This window comes from Curcuma longa, chromosome 6, assembly GCF_044706935.1.
Source record: "Curcuma longa cultivar G26 ecotype Majalengka, Jawa Barat chromosome 6, ITB_CL_G26_1.1, whole genome shotgun sequence".
In the NCBI taxonomy this organism is placed as follows: Eukaryota; Viridiplantae; Streptophyta; class Magnoliopsida; order Zingiberales; family Zingiberaceae; genus Curcuma; species Curcuma longa.
Genome location: NC_133866.1, coordinates 724,621 through 749,865, shown reverse-complemented (window position 1 = coordinate 749,865; position 25,245 = coordinate 724,621). Strand labels below are relative to the sequence as shown.

Genomic DNA, 25,245 nt, shown 5'->3' with positions numbered 1-25,245 from the left:
ATCAATATCAATTGTTTAATTTGAGTTTTGGAAAATTATGGGGTTGATCCTACAAATACCGACGATCCCATTTGATGCATGGAATTCTATTGTTATTAAGATGATTGAGACTCTTGTGATAATCGTAAATTTATTGTCCTCAAATACTAATGTAAATGATCCTCTTTTTAATTAGTATACACTTATATTTGATAGTAAATAAGTATTTAAACTATATCGGCATGACACAATAAGGTATTGAAACTATATTATGTATTATTATGGTTAAAGATCAAAACTTTAGCATAACTTGATTTTAAACTTGGATTAGGCTAAAGAATTTATTTAAAGTTACCTTTTAATTTCATATACGACAAATAAACTTATCTAATAATTTTAATATGCTAGGCAATCATGGATATAATAACTTCGGTATCTAAGTATGATTGAAGCCGTATATATCTAATTATCTTAATTTGTGTCCATGATGGTATAGCCATTGTATGCCTAGACTAAGTTTACCTCACATATTTGCTCCCCTCAATTGTGAGAACCTGTAGGGTAATATGACTTGTGTATACTTTTTGGAAGACAAATTATTTTCAGATGTTTTGTAACTGCAAGTTTTTTAGTTAGTTATTTGCTAATTCTGGAGCCTGTTTCAGGTTGTATTGTTTCTATTGTGGGGCATCACATGTTGCAAGGTCAGTCCTTAATCTTAGCTGAATAAATGTTACACTTGACCAGAATGATTAAGCAGTGCTAACAAATCTCAGACCTGTGATTCACATGTTTTTTGCAGATAGGCTGGGACTCTGTGATGCGAATGAATGCAGATAAAAGGGATTTGTTTCTTTATGAGGCTTTTTTATATTTTAATCCTCTTCTTCTTGTGGTAAGTTTTTTCATAGTCATATAGCTCAGCTGTTTGAAAGGATATTTGGATTAGAATAACTTGGCATCTCATTCAAAATCTTTTTAATTTGATTCTACAGACTTTGATGGTTTGGCTATGGGGGGTGAATCTATGGGTTTTTTCTCAGTCATCTGTTAACTATGCAAAAATATTTGATCTTGACCACACCCATCTAACACATCGGGAGATATGGAAGGTATATAATCTTGATTTCACTTCTCAATGGGCAACCATTGTTCTCAACTCGTGTTTTGCATACTATCTCTTAAATAAGCACATGAGTTTAAGATGTATCAAACTACTGTTGGTTTCTTCACTTTTGATTTACATATATAAAATAACAATTACATGCTAATTCTTTTTTGGGTGAGCAATGTTTGTTAAAATAAAATATCCTCAGAAATGCATGCTAGGATTGCAGATTTTTGGCTTTGATGGAGGGTATCAATTATAGCTGTAAAATAATATGAAATCTTACTTTATTACAGGAGATAAGTCCCTATTTATACACGAATATAGGGACCTATTCTAGGAGAATTATTCTATAAAAAAGAAAAACAGAATATTTATCCCTAACAGAATATTTATCCCTAAATATTCTAGCACTCCCCCTCAAGCTGGAAAATATAAATCATATGTACCCAGCTTGTTACATATGTAGTCAATTCGAGGACCTCTTAGTGACTTGGTGAATATATTTGCTAGTTGATCCTGTGAGTTAATAAAGCTAGTAGATATTTCACCAGATATGACTTTCTCTTTGACAAAGTGACAATCGACTTCAATATGCTTTGTCCTCTCATGAAAAACTGGATTCGAGGTGATATGCATAGCGGCTTGGTTGTCATTCTTGAAGTAACTGTTAAGTGGAAGCTGAAGAAGCAACAGAACTTTGGACGATCTGTGCAGCACGGGGAGGTTCTTTGCCACCCTTACGAGGTGACATGATCAACCTTCTTTCCATCAGTACCTGCTTTCGGAAAGGTGTTGTTGCTGCTGTGTTGCTGGAAAAACACAAGGTAGGTGCTGTTGATGTCCGCCTACTTCTGGAAGAACAGGAAGAGGAGAAGAAAAGAAGAGCTGGAACTTGCTAGCTTGCTGCCGTTATTGGAAGAGGGCAGCAGAGAAGAGAAGCACGCGGGAGGCAGGACGAGGAAGACGTGTTGCTCGTCGGGTCGAGGAAGACGCGCAACGAGGAAGCCGTTGTGATTGCTGCGTCGCGACGAGGAAAACGCGCGACGAGGAAGGCGTGCTACTCGTCGCGTCGAGGAAGACGCGCGACGAGGAAGCCGCTGTGATTGTTGCGTCGTGATGTGGAAAATGCTTGACGAGGAAGGCGTGTTGCTCGTTGCGTCGAGGAAGACGCGCGACGAGGAAGCAGCTGCGATTGCTGCGTTGCGACGAGGAAAACGAACGACGAGGAAGGCAGCGGAGGAGATTGACACGCGGGAGGCGGGACGAGGAAGACGTGCTGCTCGTTGTGTCGAGGAAGACGCGCGATGAGGAAACCGCTGCGATTGTTGCGTCGCGACGAGGAAAACGCGCGACGAGGAAGGCATGTTGCTCGTCGCGTTGAGGAAGACGCGCGACGAGGAAGCAGCTACGATTGCTGCGTTGCGACGAGGAAAACGTGTGACGAGGAAGGTGTGCTGCTCATCGCATCGAGGAAGACGCGCGACGAAGAAGCCGCTGCGATTACCGCGTTGCGACGAGGAAAACGTGCGACGAGGAAGGTGGCTGATAGAGGTGCCGCCTGAAGGATCACCTCTGTTGATTCAGAATTGACAGCTGGAAGCAGTGAGCCGAGAGGAGAAGAAGTCGCCGGCGGAAGAGGGATCGCGAGAGAAGAAGTCGTGATTCGGCCGAGAAGCGGAAGAGGGATCGTGAGAGAAGAAGTCACGATTCAGTCGGTAAAAATGACGAACAGAAATGCACGCGAGGAAAACGCGTGGCGAATAGAGAGAGAAGAAAGAGGATTGGTTTGGGCGGATAACCCTAAACCCAACCTCGCTCTGATACCATGTAAAATAATATGGAATCTTATATTATTACAAGAGATAAGTCCCTATTTATAGCATGAAATAGGAGCATGGGGCCCTAAATATTCTAGCAATAGGGAGCATCAAAAGAGAACTCCAGTTACTATATTAAATAAATTAACCTGTTTTATTATTAATATTTAATGATATAGTACATACAGAGCTCAAAAGAGGGATAAAGTCTATATAACTGATGATCAAATAGTATGGACAAATACAGATTGGTGATATGATAATAATATACTGTTAGGTTGTCACATTGTTGTTGCGTTGGCAGATTCCAGTCACTAGTCTCTTTATACTTGAATATCAGTTTTAGATAACATATTTGCTGTATAGATATAATATATTTGGAGATTTTTCAGTTGTATAGTTAATAAACTTTGCAAACATTCTAATATATTTGGTTAATGTATTAGTTCTTTGTGTGTATTTCCTAATTAATCTGTAGATATTTTTATAAGCTGACCATGTGTATGTTATATGTGAAATTCATTTTGTTTCCTTTTCTTTCTCCATACTTTTTGGCTGAGAGAGTAGACTGGTTTGTCGGTCAAATTTCATTAAGGCATGCTACAACTGTGAAATTTCACTTTAGACCATGTGATGGTTTGGATTAGCATATGGAAGGTGATTTGGTCTAGAATCTCTACTTAAGGAAATTGTAGCCTCAACATTCTGATGAGGGACAATTACCATGCCTAATAACAATGGTTAGGGTCTTTGAGCAATGATATTAACATCATGATTTGGACCCACCACATGACTCCTAATAGATGGCCGAGTATAGTTGCATCCTGGTTAGTTGCATCCTGATTTTGCCCTATGTATCATAGGTGACATTGTTCTAGCTTGGGTGACATAAAAATTATTGCCTGTGCTACCTTATACCATGTTCTGGTATGAGAACGAAATGAAAATTTTTGACTGTGTTGCCCAGCATGGCTACTAAATTTCAAACCATGTTGGGAACAACCTGATTGTTGCTACAAACCTCCTTTATCCCTTCATCACAAAAATCCTTTGATATCATAATTAAGTAGACTAGTAAATTTCAGTAAATTTGACTTTTTGGTTAGTCTTGTAGCAGTGTGACACAATCAAATTATAGTAAAGGTATATCATGTAGGACACCTAGAGACCCTTGATCCTATATTCTGACTTGCTATGTGTTGTATTGATATTCTATTTGTATCCATGTTGGATAGTTGCACTAAGTTTGAGAATCATATGTTGAAATCATTGTTTCCTAGCCTCATATCACTTCTAAGAGTCATTGCAATTGTGTTTTTTTGCCAAATTTTAGAGGATAATAAAAAATATTAAACTTTTCCACCATATGTTAATTGAACATAGAGAACTCTTATGTTAACATACATGTAGTTTTTTATTTTATTTTTTTATACTCTTTGCCCTATTTTGAATATTGCTTGTGATTTAACCTTGCACAGAGTATTAGATTCTTGTAGACGACTCTAATTAGTTGGGATACACTTCAATATAAAGGTGGAATCCGCTATCCCAGCGGTCTCACATGGTCGGCTCCACGACCATCTGAGGAGATAAATCGAGAAGTTGCAGTTGGCCATGACGGAGGAGGGCATTGCCTCGGCTTCGTCGAGATTTGATTCTTGTCCACTTCAGTAACTCTGCTCTGTCGTAACCAACTCAACTAGTTGGGATACACACAACTTGATGATGTTGCCAAATGACAATACACTTAAATCTACATTATGATTACAGTTCATTTATAGTTTGAAAAATTGTGATTTATAAACCACTCTTCTTATTTTAGTTAAATTAATAACTAAAGCTATTTGTCTATTTAGGGGGGGGGGGGGGGGGGGGGATGAAATGAGTGACCTTTTATTTTGAATCATCAAAACTGTAGGTCAATGATGATTCTGACCCTTGAGGAAACCAACACTTCTTTTGTCATAACTATCCACTGCAGGCCTGCATCACTAGCACTCATCTTCTACACAAAACCATTTTGCCTCTAAAACTTGCCCCTTTTCTTCAATCAACAAGCCTCCATAGATTTGTTAGCACCCAATCACTTGCTAGCTACTTCTTTTGCCTCTCTACTCAGCCTTTACTCTCTGCAACCCTACTTTCTCCTTTCTTTCACAATCAAGCTCCTCCATAAACAAGCTCCCACCTCGACAAGTCTTGAATACCCAACCCCTCTTGACAAAGACGCCAATGCAATGCAGAGATGAAGACTTGATGCTTTTTGATGACTAAGTTTCCTCTCTGCATGGACTAGTAGCAACCTTATTTTGCTAAAATTATGACCATTGTTGACATAATCAGCCAACAGTGATACAGATCTTTTGAGGTGGATTGATATTGACAAGTATCGGTCTGAGTTCACAAAGATTGAAGAGAAGTTTTATAAAAACTAAAAATTCAATGAAAGTAGCTAGAAATAAGTTAGATTACATTAGAAAATTGATTGATTCAATTGAAATTTAGTCACATAAAGACAAAAAAATGAATGAAATTGAGTTAAAATTTGGTCAAACTGTCAAAGTAAGTCTTTTTTTTTGAAAAATTTGACTAATCTAGCCTTCCTTTTAATCCTATCTTGATTCTAAAAGAATTCACACAGAAAGGATTGACTCACATGGAAAGGAGAATCTATGTTTTCCTTTTCCTCTAAAATTCCTTAGCGTTGCTACAGCTCAAGATCCGCCATCAGATCAAGGATCATACATTCAACTTTGCATCACTTGTTATATTCAATGCCTTATTCATCTTTCATTCTCCACTATTGATCGAGCTCGCTTGTTATGGATCAAAAGAGGTTATTGGGATTAAGAGAATACAATAATCTATATTGGTCAACAACAATCTTGAAACTTCCCTTTAACTCAAAACTAATTAGGGACCTGACTAGACCCTATAAAATTAAATATTAAATAATAGCACACACACACACACACACACACACACACACATATATATATTATAACAATTTAGTAATCTATATTAAAAATATTATTGTATTACTTGTTCATACTAATAACTATGATATTATTTATATATTGTATGATTAATAATTGGATATGTGATTATATATGATAAACATTCTTGTTAACATTTAGAACATCTATCATAATCTCATATATGAAATTATTTTTTAATATTTTTTCTCTTTTCCCACTGTTCTGATTTTATCAATTCTAGCAATTTGATACGACCAATACTTGGATTCTTTGACTATCTGATTCCAATATCGATTTTGACAACTTTGTTTATGACCTACCTATAGCACCTATGTCACAACCCCTTCTTTATGGGCGTTGGAAAAAGATTGTCGGGATTGGTGGAAGATTAGATATTGTCCAAGCGCAATTACAGTGTAGCAATGCAACTTAAAATCTGGTCCAAGGAAATTGGATCAGAGTCCCAGACTCTTATAAAAGGAACCTTAAGAAGCAGATTGGATCTGGTGCAAGGAATTTATATTCCAGTCCAAGTTCCACTACATCTAAAATTGCAAGACATTGTTAAAGAGAGAAGCCTACAAGTGTGTCCTTTTGACCTACTGATGGAGTTCAATCTCAGGATGACTTCTATAGGCAGATTGGTTCACATCAACTTGATATAATGCCAATTTTATTTACAAGAATTACTTTTTTGTTTAATTTGTTAGCTTGTTTAATTTCAAAAATAAAAAAAATTACAATACCCTGAGTCCAAAAACATCGGGTATATGCAGTCCAATTATGTTGGAGATACAAGCGCTTGTTAAAAGTGGAGTTCTTGATAAAAGAAATTATTATTAAAATTAATATTTTTTGAATTAAACTGTCCCCAAAAATTAAATTGCCGCAAACTCTAAATTTTTCGCTTGTAAAAATATTATTCATATTTTTTTTATTTTACTAGTTCTATAAAAGCTTATAAAGTTTATATGCACTTGGATGATCAGGCTATTTTATGGTGTATAAAGAGAACTTGCTGTTATTTCATTTAGGCATTCAAGCAATACTATGTTGATTTATATTCGGGAGATTCTCTCTTCTTTGTCAAGAGATCACAGATTGGCAGATCCATACATGCAACTTTGAGATTGCCAACTAAGGCACATAGATGATCTATGATGCTCTCTCGTGCTGCATCAACACCCCCTTTATGGTTAAATATTGAAAGGACATCTTTTCTCGTCTCTAATTTGAATAGATATATACAATTTTGCAAAAATTGTTTTAGGATCTAAATCAAATCCTATGGAAACAAATTGTATATAAACCAAGGTTTAAAATATCGAGCCATGTCGGAGTTTCGGTCCTGGACTGGAACGATACAGTTTCAGTACCGTATCGTACCGTGTCAGTATAGTTTCGGTATTTTTAAAATATAAAATATATTAATTAAAATAAAAAATTTAATCTAAATATTTAAAAATAAAAAATAAAATTTTTGATAATTTTATAGGTTTTAATAAAGCCTATTTAAATTATCCCGAACTATAGTTTTGAACTATAACTAGGAATTGATTATTAACACTTAATTAAACCCTAAGTTTTAAAAAAGAAAAATCGCGCGATCGGTACGCACGGAGTCGGGCCTCGGCGGCGTCGCTGGCCCCGGGCGGGGCCTCCGGCGGCGTCACTGGGTTCAGGCGGTGCCTCCAGCGGCGTCGTCGAGGCGGCGTTGTCGAGGCGGCGTCGTCGAGGCCTCGCGATGCCTCTGGAGGCGTTGCCGAGCCTGGGCGACGCCTCCGAAGGCGTTCCCCGATCGGAATTCCTGTGCCGGCGCTGTGCCGGTGCCGGTTCCTCGGCGGAACGAAATTTTTCGTCCGTATCGGGTGATACGGCACGAAATTTCAATCCTTGATATAAACATTGTTAGGTCTATATGAGATCAAAAATGCACTTTAATCAATCAAGTTTAAAAAACATGTTTGTGCTTTCAAATTGAAGAAAATTGCATTTTTGACCTCTCACAACACCCAACAATTTTATACAATATATGGAGTTTCTCAAGCAATCTTTGCATAGTCCTATTTAGACTAAAAATGGCCAGAGGGGTTCCTTTTAACAATCAGCCAAAAAGAGGCGCCTCCTTGATGATTCACATACCCAAGGTGTTTTTGATTTCTCCTAAGAGATTAAGCTTTATAAATATATTATATTGTATACAATATATTATTAACATTTTTAATCTGGAAATTACTGCCACAATTATTAGAAATTAACTGTTCCTATATGGGTACTTCAACTAACATTGAAGAGGTAGTACTAAGCTTAACCTGTATATATTAGCTGTGCAGCTATTAACATTGAGTAATTTACTTACGACTTTCTATTTGAATCATATTTTCCATCTTCAATCTATTCATCTGAATATCAGTTTAGGAATTAAGACAAACTAATACTCTTAATCAATTAAGATTCTAGCAATATTAAAACATTATATCAATAATTAAATAATTTTGACACAGTTGTATGCAACCTTCACAATAAGGCTTAATATTAGCCTCGTATGTGGGATGACATCTTGTATAGTATCATTTCACTAATCGCTATTAATTTTTTTAGCAATAAAAGAAAGGCTCAATCTCTTCTCAACAACCGATTGAAAAGTATCAAAGTACAACTTAGACATGGTATTCATTGATTTAGAAAAAGCTTATGACAATTTTGTGACGGAAATGATATGAGAATTCTAGAAAAGAAAGGTGTTAGTGTAACATATTGAAACAATTAATGATTTGTATGAGAATGTAACGATAAGAGTGAATATTGCAAGCGGATTAATCGAAACATTTCCTATAGAATTATATTAAGGATCAATTCTAAGTCTATATCTATTTACACTATTCATAGATAAACTCATTGGATACACCCAAGACACGTTATCATGAAGCATGTTTGCAAATGATATTATTTTCGTTGATGAAACACGTGAAGACGTAAATGTTAAGCTTGAAGCTTGACGGAAAATATTGAAAATAAAATGTGACATAATATTTGAAATTTAAGTTTAGTAGTATTAGACATTGCAATACAATTATTAAGATAGGGAATGACGAGTTATTTGTAACCGAGAGCTTTAAGTATATAAAATTGTTATTCCAAAAGGATGGAGGGCTTGATGGAGATGTTTTACATATGATACAAGAAAGATAGTTGAAATGGAGGAGGGCGTCTAGTATTCTTTGTGATCGCAAGACATCTCTAATGTTTAAAGGGAAGTTTTATAAAACGGTGGTTAAACCTGCTATATTATATGAATATTGGACTATGAATGGAGCATACAAGCATAAAATGAGAGTCACAGAGATGGATGTTAAAGGTGGATGTGCAAGGATGGGAAAAAAAAGAAATAAGAACATTAGAGAGAAAATTGAGGTTGTGCCTATTGACGAAAAACTCTAGGAAATGTGTTTAAGATAGTATGGACATATACTTAGGCTAACCAATAAATGCTCCAGTTAGATAATGTGAAACCATAATAAATGCAATTATTAATCAAGGAAGAGAGGGACCAAAGAAGATTTAGGTAGCAACAATAAAATATAATAACATTTATTTAAATATATATGAGGATATAGTAGGGGATTGAGCCGAATGACATAGGAGGATTCATATAGCCAATCCCACTTAGTGGGATAAAGGTTTGGTTGTTATTGTTGTGTCTATGAGAACACTAACAAATAGAAAAATAGAACAATTATGTGAACTTTGAAATTGATGTGCATCAAACTTTCAATAACTTATGGAAGCAGTATGTTGTCAATCCAATTCATAGTGTATGTGTGGTACGCAATTGTGTATATTGAGGCATATGCAATTCATATAGAGAAAATATCCAAAGCTATTAATATTGATGAAAGTTGCTTAAAATTTAAAAGTGTCATTGGGGAATATATAATATATAACAATGTCTATTATTCAAATATGTAGAGAATATTATGTAAGTGACATGTGTATAATTGAATACTTCAAGACACCATATAAAAGACATTTTATTAAGTGTTCCAAACATGAGAACTAATCCTCTGATGAGGAAAAGAAATATGATAAAATCATTATTTAAAAAGGGACTAGTGCAAGGAATAATTAGGATTTCTATTTGATTTGGGTCTACCTAAACAGATTTAAGCTAACTATAGTTTCGTTTTGGGTGTTTGTATATGTGGGTTGCTGATGGTGCATATGCAGCCATATAAATCACCAGGTCCTGCATGTTGAAGCCACTCACATGATGACACATGTCTCATAAACTGCATATATTTGATGTGCACATACAAATATTATTCTTTATTGTAGCCAATAAAATGAGAAAAAGATAGTTCAGGTGGTAGTGATCAAAGATGCCTTATATATTTAAGTAATATAGCTGAAAACTTATGGTAAAAGGGCAGAGACTTATTGATGTTTGTATGGTGCAGAAGAAGCAATTGGTCTTTTCCTGTAGCTTGGTGGTACTGATGTTTTAAAGAGGAAGAAAAGATGAGGATGACACTAAAAGCTTTGTTGATGATTTCCCAATGGTATCATTATTTTGAATTCATCTTGGTGCCAGTCTCTTTTAGGACTAGTTGTATTGCCTGTTTGAGCAGTATGGAAAAACATGTAAAACCATGCCCTTGATATTACTCAGATTAGGGTATGAGAATCGGACATGAGTGCGGACTATTTGTATTTGCTTGTTTGAGCAGTATGGTAAAACATGTAAAACCATGTCCTTGATATTACTCAGATTAGGGTATGAGAATCAGACATGAGTGTGGATCCAATGTTTGACACAATTATTTTTTTAAGTTCTACACATGACTAATAGGTTATTGTGGTCATGCAGAGAGTGTCAGTGTGAGTGCTGTTATCCAACATGGCTAAGAAGTGGGTAGAGATGGAAAAACTAATAATGATCCGTCATCACAAGAAACCTTTTCCAATTCAAATATCTTTGATATCATATGCTACAACCTACCCAAACGAAAGGAGTTCTGGTAGTTCAGCTTTGTACTGAATTAGAGTGTCAAAACCTGTTGATATTGTTTGTCCTACTCACTCTAATCTCCATACTTAAGCTGCACTAGTGGTTTCAATTTCTATGCTAGCATCTTTCTCAACGTGTCTATTTATTCTTTTGTAATTAGGCAGTGAAGTTCTAAAAGTTGGGACAAGCACGGGTTATGATGAAGATGATATTAAGCATTGAAATAATGGCATGCCAGCGTTTCAGTTGAAATGATTACTTCTATGTGATACTCACACTTAAGCTTCACTAGCTGTCCCAATTTCTATGCTAACATCTTTCTCGACCTGTCTGTATTTTTTCTTTTTGTTATTAGGCAGTGAAATCCCAAAAGTTGGGACAAACACAGGTTATGATGAAGATGATGTTATTAAACAGTGAAGTCATGGACATGCCAACATATCAGTTGAAATGATTACTTCTATATGCTATTCTTACAATTTTTTTTCTTGTTACCATGAGAGCATTTCTGTAAAGTATGTTATTGTTTCAGGGTTAGTTTTGTTTACAAGCATTTAAATCTATTACATTGTTATATAATATTGAAATAATGCATTCTTGATCAATGGATGATTTAAACATACTGAAACAGGTAAACCTTTTGTGCTAATTGATTTCTTTTTGCAGTGTGCAACCTGGATGACCATTGTTGTTCCTACAAGTATGTCAGCTTATCTGTATCTGTACTCACATGGGGAAGTATCGTTGGCTGCATCACAACCAGTATTTTACCATACCTGTCACTCTCTGCAATTGAATTTCCACTTCTTTTTGTTTGTACTTTTTTAGTTTATAGATTGTTTCTTTGGTGTACTGAATACATAATACTCAAAGTGGATGAATCCACTTGTTGCTTAGAAAACCATTACTTTTTTGGTTTACAAATTGATTGTTTCTTTGGTGTACTATATACATGCTACTCAAAGTGGATGAATCCACTTGTTGCTTAGAAAACCACTATGTAAATGGTATTAGCTACCAGCTTGATTGGTATGCCATGGTTCTTGTCATAAAAAAAGATTGGTTCTGCTTGTTAAGGAATCTAATATACAAGATGGATTCTAAGCTTGTATTGTTTTGAAGCCAAATGGATTTAGAATAAAGTTAAGTACTATGTATACCCTATATTTTTTAGGGTTGTAGAAATTATATCCTGAAGGATTGGTTCTTTTTTTCTCTTTCAATTGACAAAGTGAGTATATAAACTTCTTGGGAGTTGTCTTCTTGTCTAATCTGTCCTTAATCGTATTTGAATGTATTAGTGAGACAAGTACTTGGATTCTATTTATAATACACCAGTATTTTATCCTAGTGATTCACTTTGTCCTAAGTAACTTAGCAACCCACTCTGCCCCTTTTGCATATCTTTGTTGATCATGAGAGCTATTGTCATCTTTGATACTCTATTAAAGGCGCCCACTTCTTAATTTAGGGCTGTTTTAGTTAATAGACATACCAATTTTCTTTTCAAGACAAATTGTTATCTTTGTTGCATATCCCCCATTTTGCTTAAATACCTGCAAAAGAAAAGCTATAGTGTTTAACAAATATAAAAGTAACAAAATAAAAAATTATATTAAATAAAATTTAAAAAACTGATAAGCTTGCCAATGTTTATGTTGACTACAAATTATGGACATTGAATCATTATTTGTGTTGCAGCATAGATATCTCTGAATTGCTAGATACTAGTTTCTTCTCATATCAAAAACAGTATTCAAAAGTAACATTATGAAATAACAAGGATTAAATCTTTGACGAGTAGTAATATCTATGCAGTTGACCACGTATTAAGTAATTTTTCTTTTACACGTTGATGTTTTTTCCATTAAAAAATCAAGGTAAATTTGCACCATGATGCTTCACACATCATCAGAAGAATATTGCATGCGCTTAAAAAAATCGAATCATTTTTAAAACATAACTAATATTTATACGAAATGTATAACATAGAAATATATTATGTATCTTTGAGGATTAGTATATTTTGCCAGTTGACAACTTATCAACTTTATTAAGTAATTTTTTTCTTCTACAGATTGATGTTCTTATCCATTGAAACAATCAAGGTGAATTTGACTCCATGATGCTTTGTGCATCCTTGAATATTTGCACGTGCTTAAAAAATCAAATCTATTTAAATAGAGAAACGGTAAAAAGATTTATAAGAAGTGTATAATATAGAAGTAGCTATTCCTTGGGTGAGATAAACGGTAAAAATCAAATCTTTATAAATAGATAAACTGTAAAATTTGTAGCTGCTCCTTGGTTGAGATAGCTCTTTGTTCTTGTGGTTTTTGAATTTAATCTCAGAGAAGTTGAGTTTAGGCATGAGCTATTCTATTCCTTCATGAAGTACAAGTTGTTCTTCAATTCCTTGTTTGAGATAACTTGAACTCTCAACTTTTTACCAATTAGATCTCAAATAAGCATACGCCTGATGAATCTGTGATTTCTAATTTTGTACCATCAAATGATCATTTTCTCACTAGTTCGAATCTCGTAAATAGCCTTTTGCAAAGTAGGGCCGTGTACAATAGACCATTCCTTGGGATCTTGCATTGGCGGGAGCTTTATACATCGGGCTGCCCTTTAAATGATCATTTCCTTTACAATTATCTGATGCGAAGAGAACTTGTGTTCTCATTATTTGGTTTTTTTATTTACTTTGCAAACATAAACTAGATCATCAACCTTCTTTGTGGTTAGGTATTACTACAAATATTAAATAATATTTGTTTTGGTGAACTAATTGAGGATTAATATAATATGGATAGTATGAGATGTATGCCCCATATTTGTGGTTCTGACCTTGTATTAATCATGCAGATGGCATGTGTGATTTGATAACTATCATATACCCATGCAGGTGCCTATTATGTGTATTGTTATGGGTGGATGTGGCCCTTGTGTTGTGCTCTGTTCATAGGGCATGTCTTCTCCTTTGTGTAATTCTATTTAGCTACAATGTGTACTTCTCTAGTTACTGTTATGTTGTTGAATTATACTTGACTCTTTTTTTTTTGAACTGCAGGTTTTTCTGTATGCAGTCATTTTAATGGTTCTCATATTCCCTTTTGAAATTTTTTACTTGCCATCACGCTACTACTTGTTGAGGACTGTATGGCGTATCATATTACCATTACAGGCAAGCACTAGTTTCATTTAAACATCTATTACAATAAATTTTCATTGACAATAATTTAGCTTAAAGAACTTGGTGGAAAGTCTTATCCAATCTATGTGGGAAACTTACTTTGATAATCAATGCCTAATTGATTGTTAAGGCCAAACTTAATCAACGCTATGTTGCATGGATTTCACTGTTAGCATCATGATGCTGTCAGATTGTGACAGAGGTTAATAAAAGTCATCATGGCTCTTTGGTCAAGGATAAATGCGCACCCAATGGATCTCTGAGTCGTAATGGTAGGCTGCCATCAAGTTGTTGCTCTCGATGTACAGGCTTTTGCTTGAAATGTATGAGAATGGTGGTTTCCCTGCTACCCAGCCTCCTGGCTACTGTGCCCCTATGATACATACCATGTATGTTGGTTTATGCCTCTGACAAATTGATTCTGTTCTATTGTTATACCATAATCTAAGTTTCTTGGTGCCAATCCATGGGAGCTTTCAGCTTCTTTAAGCCTGCTCAGCTTAGTGTGATTCCAAGATGGTCCTTAGCATTTTGAGGTTCCAAGTTATTATCTTAAGTCTTTTAGGCTCACTGGTATGGTTTCAGGCCGCCTCGAGATGGTGAGATTCTATAACTGATGGGGTTCCTTGCAAGTTTCTTGAGGTTCAAGGCCTCCTTGATCTGATGATCCCAAGGTGATACTCTGGTTTCTATGCTTGTGAGGGTGTTTTCAGCCATGACTTGTTGAAGTTTCTAATTGGTATCTTGGGATTTAATCCTCTACTTATCTTGGTTTCATGCCAATCTTTAGAACCCTCGACTTGGAAGTTTTTCTTAGATTGTTATCTCAGGTTCTTTATACCTTCTTAACCTGATGGGGTTCCTGGCCTGATCTCTCAGGTCGTCTGCTGAATTTGTTGACTTATTCAATGCCTCAATTAGCATTGGAAGGTTCAATCTCAGGGCATATTTAATTTCTTATTTTATGGAGTTTTGATGTGATCTCCTTTTACTTTCTGAACAAAATTTCTAAATTCAGAGGCCACTTATTTGTAGTGTGGATTTAAAAGCCTTTGAGTTTGGATTGGTAGTGGAGTTTTCTCCACCTGGGTTTCTTATGAAAATTACGCTTCATAGCTACCAACAATTTAAGATAATTTTATACACATAATACTAAATTTTATGGATGGTAGCGGCTCAAGTTTATCAGTGCACCAACATTGAACATGCATTACATTCAAGTTTATTGCTCATATGGACTTTAATTTGGTTGTCATTCTAGTTATAACTGTATTTTATCATATGTCTTAAAATGTTTGAAGATTCTTTCTCTTTTTTTTCTCTCAAGTTTAAGTTCTGTCCTCAATGTAAATGCAGGCAATCTCATTTTCTGATTTCTTTGTGGCTGATGTCATGACATCAATGTCAAAGGTATGTGCTTTATCATTGTAATTAAATTATTGTCATGTTACTATTAATTCATCTCCCAATTAGAAGGTTGTGATCGATAATTCTGTCTGCAAGATGTTATAATATTTTGGAATTAAAAGAGATTACCAACATGGCCTCCAAGTTTGCTGGAGGATGCATTGGTTATGTCTATCACCTAGAATTGCATTAATCGATTCTATCTCAGGTTCTTTTTTAATAACTTCATAGTTGCTTCTCACCCTATATTAACAACAAGTTTCTTCTATGTTATCTACCAAAAGCCAATTTGTGACTGTTCTGTCAAGTAGACAATTGTTCCACTTCCACTGATTTGCTTATCATGATTCTCTTATTAAATATGATATTGTCTTAACTGCTGCTATTGTTGGTTTTTTCTAGGTATTCTCTGATTTGGAACGCTCAGTTTGCAGGATGGTGAATAGGCAGGTTAGTAAAGATTGTTCTGTAAAATATCAAGGTTATGGCAAGCTTACTTTTGTCTTTTGTTGGATAGTTTTGCAAATATAAAGAATATTTTATATTAAGGAGAAATGAGTTTGCAGAATATGGTGTTCCCCTTAGTTAACATTGTATGCTAGATTGAGAGTTAAATTCACTTAATCTCTCAAAACTGGGATATTGTAATCCACTTGTTCCACAGGGCTTGGAAAGGCATCCAACATTACATTATGGACCATTGAGTGGTACTCATTTCCTTCTTTATCGTGGTCATAGTAAAGTTTAATGATGCCTTGTGCAATTGTCATGTGCTTCTCGACTAAATGGGAAGCTTTTTCTACCTTAGTAGAAATTTTATCAGTTAGAGGTCAGGTGGTGAAGAAAAAGTTCTATGATTAACCAAGTCAATTATAATGAAAGTGAGTGTGAGAAAGCAATAGATTGATCGGAAATACTCCTTATATAGTTAAGAAAGATCTAATATGCCCCCATGGGTATGATGCAGTAGTAAATACTCAGAGGAACAAATAAGAAGGCTAGAGTTCAAATGCCAATAGGGATGAATATTTTAGAAGTCGGCTTTTGAGTGTGCATAAATTGTACTCCGGATTTACCTGATAAGCGAACTAGGAGAGAAGACCGTCTTTCTCTAGGATTCCCAGATACTTGGATTATAAAAAAAAGAAAAGAAAAGAAAGATCTAATATATCCTTATGAAAGAGTTAAGCGGTAATTGATCTCAAATAGTTGGGGATCAAAACATTGCAGGTTGTTGTTAAAGTGATGTTATTTTTTTCACCTTGCATCAATAACTTTAATGGATTTCTTTGCATTCAGGTTGCAACAATTGCATGGTTTGAAGCAGATTCTGTTTGTGGAAGCCACTCTGTTGCAATTCCAATAGTGCTAGTCTTTCCCTATATGTGCCGATTTTTCCAATGCTTGCGCCAATATAAGGATACTAAAGAAAGGACATGCCTTTTTAATGGTAAATGCATGGGTTCATTGTTTTTACTAATTTTGTTCATCTTTAATATTTATGTTCATGATTTAAGTTGCTAAAGCATATATATATATATATATATATATATATATATATATATATATATCATTGAAGTTAACCAAAGCATGTTGCATGATGTATACAGTTTAGTTGCAAGATTGGCTTGGGTGAATGAAGTGGTAAAACTCTACTCTGTTTTTGCAGCACTAAAATATGCAACTGCCGTCCCTGTGATTTTTCTTTCTGCTCTAAAGTATCATGTCTTCCCTGAAAGTTGGACCAATTTTTACCGGCCACTTTGGCTAATTTCTAGTGTCATTAACTCGTTATACTCATTTTACTGGGATGTGACTCGGGATTGGGACTTGAGGTATGTATGGAATCTTCTGCTTCTTCTGTTCTTTGACCAAATGATGAATTCAACTATTTATTGCTCTACTTTCTGTTCTTGCAGTGTATTTACTCGAATTTTCAAGTTTAAAAATCCACATATTTGCACGAATCTTCTTTATGGGCGAATATGGGTATGTTTCACTCTATCAATTATTGTGTTCCTTGCCATTTTTGTTAAACCCTGTTCATGGAATTGTAGGTATATTACTGGGTGATGGGAAGCAACCTAGTTCTTCGATGCACATGGACCTACAAACTCTCAGCTCATCTTCGACACAATTATTTGACAGTTTTTGCAATTACTGCTTTGGAAATAACTCGGCGTTTCCAGTGGATTTTCTTTCGAGTGGAAAATGAATGGAATAAAATGACAAGCAAGGCAAGCTTGGAACTTTCGGCAATCGACAAACCAATAGAGGAAGAACGACTACTTGGTTCTGCCAGCCATAATGTATAAAAGGATTGTGGTTCAGTAACTGACTAGTTGTATACGGCCTGATGAAATTTCCAGCCATTGTGTTTCTTCATTTGCTGGCAAGCCATTTTCCTGTTACAATTATTTTCTGAGAAACCAGAGGGTTACATGAAAAGCAATGAACACCAAAGGTCGATTGATATAGATAACTTTTACGACATTCTTTCAACACATAACAAATATGTACCTAGCATTGTTTTCTTTCCTCAATCGTATTGGGACTGCTTCATTTAACACACTTGTTTGGATACATTTGTTCTAGGTCACGCTGTTGCAATCCTTGCTCATTGTAGCTGTGGGACTGCAAACTAGTAGAACTCTATAGCTTGCGCGAACTTTTCAACTTATTATTATCGGTCTTGAGCTCAAGCTTGATGTGATAAAAATAAAATCAGCTCATTTTGAAAGTTTATTGAACTCAAGCTCAAGCTATGCTTGTTTATTGTGCTAAAAAGACGTAGGTTTGAGTTTTATTAGTAAAATATGGAATCTGTCATCCTAGTGGTTTTACACGGTCGATTTTACGATCATTTGTGAGGACGTAAATTGAGAAATTACAGTTGATCATGAGGGGAGAGGGTATTGTATCGATTTTATCGAGATTTGATCCTTGTTCATTTTAGCAAGTTTGTTATGTAGTAATTAAGTTAATTATATTAATCTCTTCAGCAAAGGTGGAATCTGTCATTTTAGCGGCTCCACATGGTCGGTTCCATGACGATATGTGAGGAGGTAAATTGAGAAACTGTAGTTGGTCAAGATGAAAGAGGATATTATTTTGGTTTCGTCAAGATTCAATCCTTATTTATTTCAACAATTCTATTCCGTCCTAACCAATTCAATTACGTTTCAGAGGTAATTATATCAATCTTAAATAGATGAATAAAGAGTGATATATTTTGATGATTTTAGATGACAATTTAGGATATTTTTCATAATTAGGTGGAGTTGCTCTATCGATAATAATTGCAAAAAAATAACACCTGTTTTTTAAATTAGCAAAAGGAGCAAACTTGAAACCAAATATTGCCGAAGAAAATCGATGCACACTGAAATGATATGTCCACGAGAAAGCTAACAGAAATTAAAACTGTATCAAAACATCTAAATTCCATATTGTGCTTGCTACAACAAACACCTTCATCTTAACTACTGCTCTTTCTTTGATTACCAGCTGTCTGATTAGTTTGACTTAGTGGACGGACGACTGCCCTCTGTCCCCGGTCGTCGCCCACAGAGGAGAAAGACCGAGTCCAAGATCCTTACGATGGCGGGAGTCGACTTTTCTTTCACGACTCGTGTTTCCTCTGGAACCAGCTCTCCGTTACTTGTCTGCCTCGCCGACGCCACCGTCTCGCCGGGCTTCGCCGCTGCTCCATCGGGCGGCGGAGTGTCGTCGATCAGTAGTCTTTGCACTTTCCAGATAATTAGTCTTTTCTCCGTTCAACGCCAGTTTATGGTCGGCCGTCACTTGTCCCGGCGAGAGACCTCGTAAATCCACCCGCGTCATCCTCCCTCCACCACCCCGACCTTGAAAATCTCGCCTCTCCTTTTCTTCATTCAATCACCAATTCGTTCAACATCAATACAATTAATTATACATATCTCAAGTTCAATCTCTCACGCAAATCAAAGGTGACACCTTGCAATTCACAACGCGAGCTCCGATCGTTGTCTTCCTCGTGTCGCTCCGTCAATTGAATTGCTTCGTGCTGAGTTCAGGAGCCGCCGCCTCCGCTGAATCCTATTTCAATTGGTGACTAGGTTGAAACTCGTTTACGGGAAGTTGACCGCTCGGTATGGCCTCGTCTGGATCCCGCATGCTCACCGGCGCCGGCGTTGCTGACGACGCGCGACCCAACGGTCGGGCGTCTTCCCTTATTCGGATGTGGCGGGAGCTGGAGGCTGAGGCAGGAGCTGGGTTCTCATCTAATCACTGCGAGGAAACCGCCGCCGACGCTGTGGCCTCCGACGGCTCGGGTTGGATGGATGGGTCAGGGGACTGGACCTCCGACGCGATGACGACGGCGTCGAGCGAGCAGTCGAGCTCCTTCACTTCTCCTCCGTCGAACGAGATCGACCAGAGCCGGGTGGGGGACGACGAGAATAAGGTAGGGAGGATCCGTGCCGGCGAGGGCTCGTGGGTGCTGAGCCCGCGGCGGCTGAGAGGGCGCGGGGAAACGCAGAGTTTCACGGCGAGGATGGAGCAGGAGCGACGGCGGGAGCTTGCGGCCTTGGCCGACCGACGGTCTGTCTCACGCTTCGCCCACCGCGGCCGGCTTCAGGTGACTTCTTCTTCATCCTCGGTCAATTTCAACTATGAAACATTAATCCTCACAGTTCTTCCACCTGTTCTTCCTCCACAACATCTGCAGTCAATGCTAAAGCTCAGGTCCCTCGAAAGGCAAGCAGCAGTGCTAGATCGGATGCGATGTTTTCCAAGTAGAATTGACTCTGATCGACCCTACAAGCAATCCACAATCTCATTTCTCAGGTACTACTCAGGATGCAAACGAATTTTAGCCTGCTCACGAGCTTTATATTTTTCAATTGTAGAATTACAATGTTCTTACGCTGTGGTTATCTCACAGAAATCCGATTGTGGAGGTTCAGAGCCCCGCCGGAAATGGCGAGAACTCGGCGAATACAAGGCATGCAGCGGGTGTTCTGTTCCCTGTCGATGCTGGAAGTTCAGGCAGTGCATGTTCTACTGAGCAATTTGATGGTTCATCGCAGTCGATCGGTTGGCACAGTGAGGGTGCTGACGAGGGGATAGAAGAACCCTACCCACAACAAAATGTTTGTGGTTGGGTAGGAAGAAGACGTGATTCCGCTGAGAATTTCACGGACAATGTGGAAATAAGGGAGCTTCTCGACAGGTATAACTTTGCTTCCTGGATCTTTGCACCTTGTGCTAATGCATCTTCTTGCTGTTTCCTGACAGGAGAAGAGTCTCCACTTCCCTCGCAAGCGACTTCTCTGAGAAGATGAACAAGTTGATATTGTCGTTCATACGGCGGCGGCGGCGAGCAGGGAATTGCTTCGACAGAGATTTTGCTGAAGCTACTGTGTCGTCATCTCTGGTAACACTGCTGCATGATCATACCTTGGCACATCCACAAAGTTGTTAAGAACATCGTGAGCGTGTTCGATCTCCAACTTGACAGGAGAGGGAGGCCGTGCATGAATTGAGAAGCGAAATGGCTCGAATCCACGAAGAAATTCAGGAACTGAGGCAAATGGTCGAGAGTTGCATGGAGTGGCAGGGCAGGCTCGAGCAGAGTATCAAGCAGGAGATTTTGGATGCTGTTCATCAATCAGGTTGGAGAACTATTTTGCTAATTGTTTCTTATAACTGTCTGTTTAACTTGTTTCTGCACATGACAACGTTTTTTAGCATTGCAGTTGGATCGATGAATAACTTGCAAAATTTGAGTTGTCTATAGCTCATTCATCTCGATCGCGATGATCTATCCAATGAATGGTTGCATGTTTTGATCTTCTACTACTAACATATATATCGATCTTCGATGTTGTAGCTCCCTTTGTTTGTATTTGTGATGGAGGCAAGGCAAAATCTAAACTTTTTGAAATTTCTATAGAGGAATGAGGCTTGTGCTTGATTTTGGATGCACAAATTATTTGGAAAAAGGAAAACAAATTGAGTTTGTAGAATCCTTTTCGAGTCCCTTCTTTTGGAGTTAAAAAGCTAGTAGACTTAGCGAGCGAGCATTGCACTCATAAGAACGATCCTAACATTGAGCTCATGAGCATCGACCTCAGTTTGTCGAACCAATTAGAAAAATAAAGTCTAGTAGTTTAAAGGAGTCAAACTTGACAAATGGATTAGTCAGGCTGGGCAAACAAGTTGGTTCAATTAGGTCAATTTTGTCGACAAGAAAAAGACAAATTAGGTGGGCTAATCAAGTGAACAAGCTAAGCTAGGCGATTTGATTGAGTCTATCAAGTTGGATGGGTCGAATGAGATGAATGAGATAGACAAACCAATCTAACATGATAAGCAAAGTAACTAGTCAAGTAAGATGAATCATTTGAGCGAAATAGGCCAGATGAGTTGATCAAGCTAAACGGATAAGAAAGGTTGATTACGCCTAATAGGCAAGGTGGATCGCTTGGGTCAGTTGGCCTCATACAAAGATGAAGATGCTCAAAGGAACAAAATCATCAAGAAGATGAAAATAAAATCCAAGGCTAATATCCTTTCAAGCAATGCAACCATATCAAAGGACAACATAGTTTACTTTAGGTACTTTAAGAAGGGGCCATCACAATCAAGGAGAAGGGACAAAAGATAAGGAAACTAAAAAAGAATTGTCTAAACCTTCAAAACGAAGGAAGCTCAAACAAAAGGGAGCTACAAAAGTAAAGAAATGTGGCAACAATTATTATAAAAGTCCTAGTTTGAATACTTTATAGTATATATTTGAAAATATATGAATGCATGAGAAGAACCACGGGATTTCAAAAACATATTAGAAATGTAAGCAAATGGCTAACTCATCATACATCACACATGCTAGGTAAGCATAATAACAGTATGATTATGGACATTGAGTTAGAAAACCAAGTTTTAAGGTTAAAATCTAATGAAATAAAAAATATATATATTAAAGAAATTCACAAATAGCTCTAAAAATTGGGCAAAAATTAGGAAGGCATTTTTTTTTCAAATCATCAAAGGGGCATCCTACTCCCCTTATTATCTCGCCACTATATTTTTCGTCTAAATTCTGAATCAGGGTATGTTGTAGTAGTTACGATTTTGTATTTATTGTGTAGTTATAGCAGCTGTGGTTTCGTAGCTACCACAACTACAATAATTATAGTTTGTAGTTATAACAACTACGATTTCGTAGCTGTTACACAGTTGTAGCAGTTGTTATTATCTCACCACTATATTTTCTATCTAAATCCTAAATCAGGGGTGTGCTGTAATAGTTACGATTTTGTATATGTTATACAATTATAGCAGCTGTGATTTCGTAGTTGCCACAACTACAACAATTATAGTTTGTAGTTGTAGTAGCTACGATTTCGTAGTTGTTACACAGTTGTAGCAGTTGTGGTTTTATAGCTGCTACAACTATAATAATTATAGTTTATACTGGCGAGGCTCAGGGACCTTCTTGGTTATCGGAGCAATGCCAACTTTTTAAGACAAAGCCGGTTCAAGAAATTACACACTTAGCTAGTCTAGAGAGAAACCTTGGTTTAACTAGTCTAGAGTTAGACGAGGTAATTTCGGTCAGTTTCACTCAGCTAAGTAAATCAATTAGGATACTCCTTACCCTACTTGACCACTTAAACTAGGTTTTCCTAACGTACTATTATCTCGTCTCACCCTGGTATTAGGTTGGGTAAGTGTTAATCAAATTTTATATCTTTACCTAGCCTAGGTTCAATCTAAGTAAAAAAATAAAAAATTAAAACATGCAATTCTATTTAATATGCAAGGTTTTAGATCCCCTGGATCGTGACCCCTATTAGGTCTGATCAAATAATGTATTTGATCCTTGGGGACCCAGTAACGGTTTAGTCCAAGTGAATTGATCAGGTTGGACTTTGAAATCCATGCTTGGACTCATGATTTCTTGGGTCGATTCAGTAAAGACATGTATGATCTATGTTTAGCTTTGTGTCCAAGTTTAGATCTGTTGTACACAACCCTTTGAGTTTCAAGTATCATGTCAAGATACTTGGAACCAAGTAACCTTTTCCAATGATCTTTTCAGATCGTCAATCTAAAGTTTCAACCTGGAATTCTCTTCCTCAAGTTTGACTTGAGTTGAGTTTCCAACTTAAACATCTTCAGTTGGTGACCTGAAGTTGATTTTCTCCTTAAGGAGTGATACCTTTTTTTGGAGAGATTCAACTTGAGCATTGGACTTAGCCAGTTTCTTAGTTAAACTAAAAATGATGACATATAATTTATCCATACTTACAGAGGTTGTTGGCCTTTCTGAACCGGATATGGATTCATGACTTGTATTGGAGTTGCTATCTGATTTAGTCTCTATTTCTGTTGGTTCCTCTCGGCTGGGAGAGCCAGGAAGCTTGTGTTAGTTTCCTCCTCTGAGTCCTTTGAAGATGGCTCGTCCTAGGTAGCCTTGAGTGTTTTTTCCTTTGTCTTGCGCTCTTTCTTCTGATTAGGGAATTCAGCCTTGAAGTGCTCTTTCTCCTTTCATTTGTAGCAAGTGAGTTCGGTCTTGTTTGTAAGTGGTTTGTTTGAGTTAGCTTTTTGTACCACCTTTTTCATTTCAGACCTTCTAATCCCGCGCTTCTTCTTCAGCATTTTTAGAACTAGATTTACTAGTTCGGTAGCAACTTTGTCATTGCTTTCTGAACCTGATAACTCTTCGGATTCTTCCTCTATCGGTCTTCTGGACTTCTTCTCCTTGGTCTGACCTGCAACAAGAGCAATCCCTTTCTCGACTGGATTGACATTAGTTTGCTCATGTAGTTCAAATTCGAAAAATAATTTGTCGAGTTTAATTTTTGAAAGTGTTAGGATCGGTTGGTTCGCTAGAGGGGGGTGAATAGCGTTTCTCGATTTTTCTTGTTCTTTCTCTGCACAGAGATTAGCGGAAGCAAAAATATAAAAGAGAAAGAAAGAGATCAACGCTAACCCGGTTTGTTTACTTGGTCTCCACCTCCGCAGAGGTGACTAATCCAAGGATCCACACGCACGCACACACCCGATGCACTATGAATCTTCTCCTTCTCGAAAACCTCGAAGGCGGAGAAACCTTTACAACTCTTTAGGTCTCCTCAAGAATGATATGAAATATTGTTTGTGAGGAGAGGAAGAATGCAGAGAATAGAGAACAAACAAGTTCTCAGAAGAAGCACAAAGCAATAAAAGAATAGCGAAAAATCTGAGTTGTTCTCGTGCAGGCTTCTTTTATAATCTCTGCAACATCAGTCGACTGCTGGCAGAGCCAGTCGAATGATGCCTTCAATCGGCAACAAAATCTTGTATTAAAGCGCATTAAATGCTTGCCAATTTTCTGCAACGTTCAAATAGCAGTCGACTGTCCAAGACCAGTCGACTGGCAACAGTCGACTCACCATAACACCAGTCGACTGACCAGTCGACTCCTGTCTTCCTCTGGCTCGACTGATCTTTCTGTGTGCATCTGATTTATGAGCAGTCGACTGCTGGCAGGGCCAGTCGACTGGTGAAGCTGAAAAATCTCATTTCAGCTTCTCTTGACCTAGACCTCGGCCTTCAAACACCTCCCACAGCCTCATGCCTCCCTGCACTAGCCTGAGATGCTTCCATCAGCTTTGTCATGTCAAGTCTTTGCTAAGACCACCCTTGGACTTTTCCTTGCCAAGACCACCCTTGGACTTCTCCTTGCCAAGACCACCCTTGGACTTCTCCTTGCCAAGACC

The 25,245-nt window shown here is 37.2% G+C and overlaps 1 protein-coding gene and 1 pseudogene across 2 annotated transcripts; both read left to right on the top strand.

Moving 5' to 3' along the window:
* Window positions 1–610: 610 nt before the first annotated feature.
* Window positions 611–18,298, top strand: LOC141830950 (uncharacterized). 2 transcript variants are annotated; one of them, XM_074718401.1, is made up of 11 exons: window positions 611–683; window positions 782–874; window positions 975–1,091; window positions 11,560–11,655; window positions 13,967–14,080; window positions 15,446–15,499; window positions 15,899–15,946; window positions 16,796–16,946; window positions 17,166–17,331; window positions 17,416–17,485; window positions 17,554–18,298. In XM_074718401.1, exons 2-11 carry the CDS (start codon window positions 800–802, stop codon window positions 17,809–17,811), a joined length of 1,149 nt encoding a protein of 382 aa, XP_074574502.1. In that variant the 5' UTR covers window positions 611–683; window positions 782–799; the 3' UTR covers window positions 17,812–18,298. The 2 variants fall into 2 exon arrangements, with proteins under 2 accessions (XP_074574502.1, XP_074574501.1); XM_074718400.1 differs by having other exon boundaries at window positions 659–683; window positions 786–874.
* Window positions 18,299–19,152: 854 nt separating this feature from the next.
* On the top strand, window positions 19,153–21,228 carry LOC141831004 (uncharacterized; annotated as a pseudogene).
* The last annotated feature ends 4,017 nt before the right edge of the window (window positions 21,229–25,245 follow it).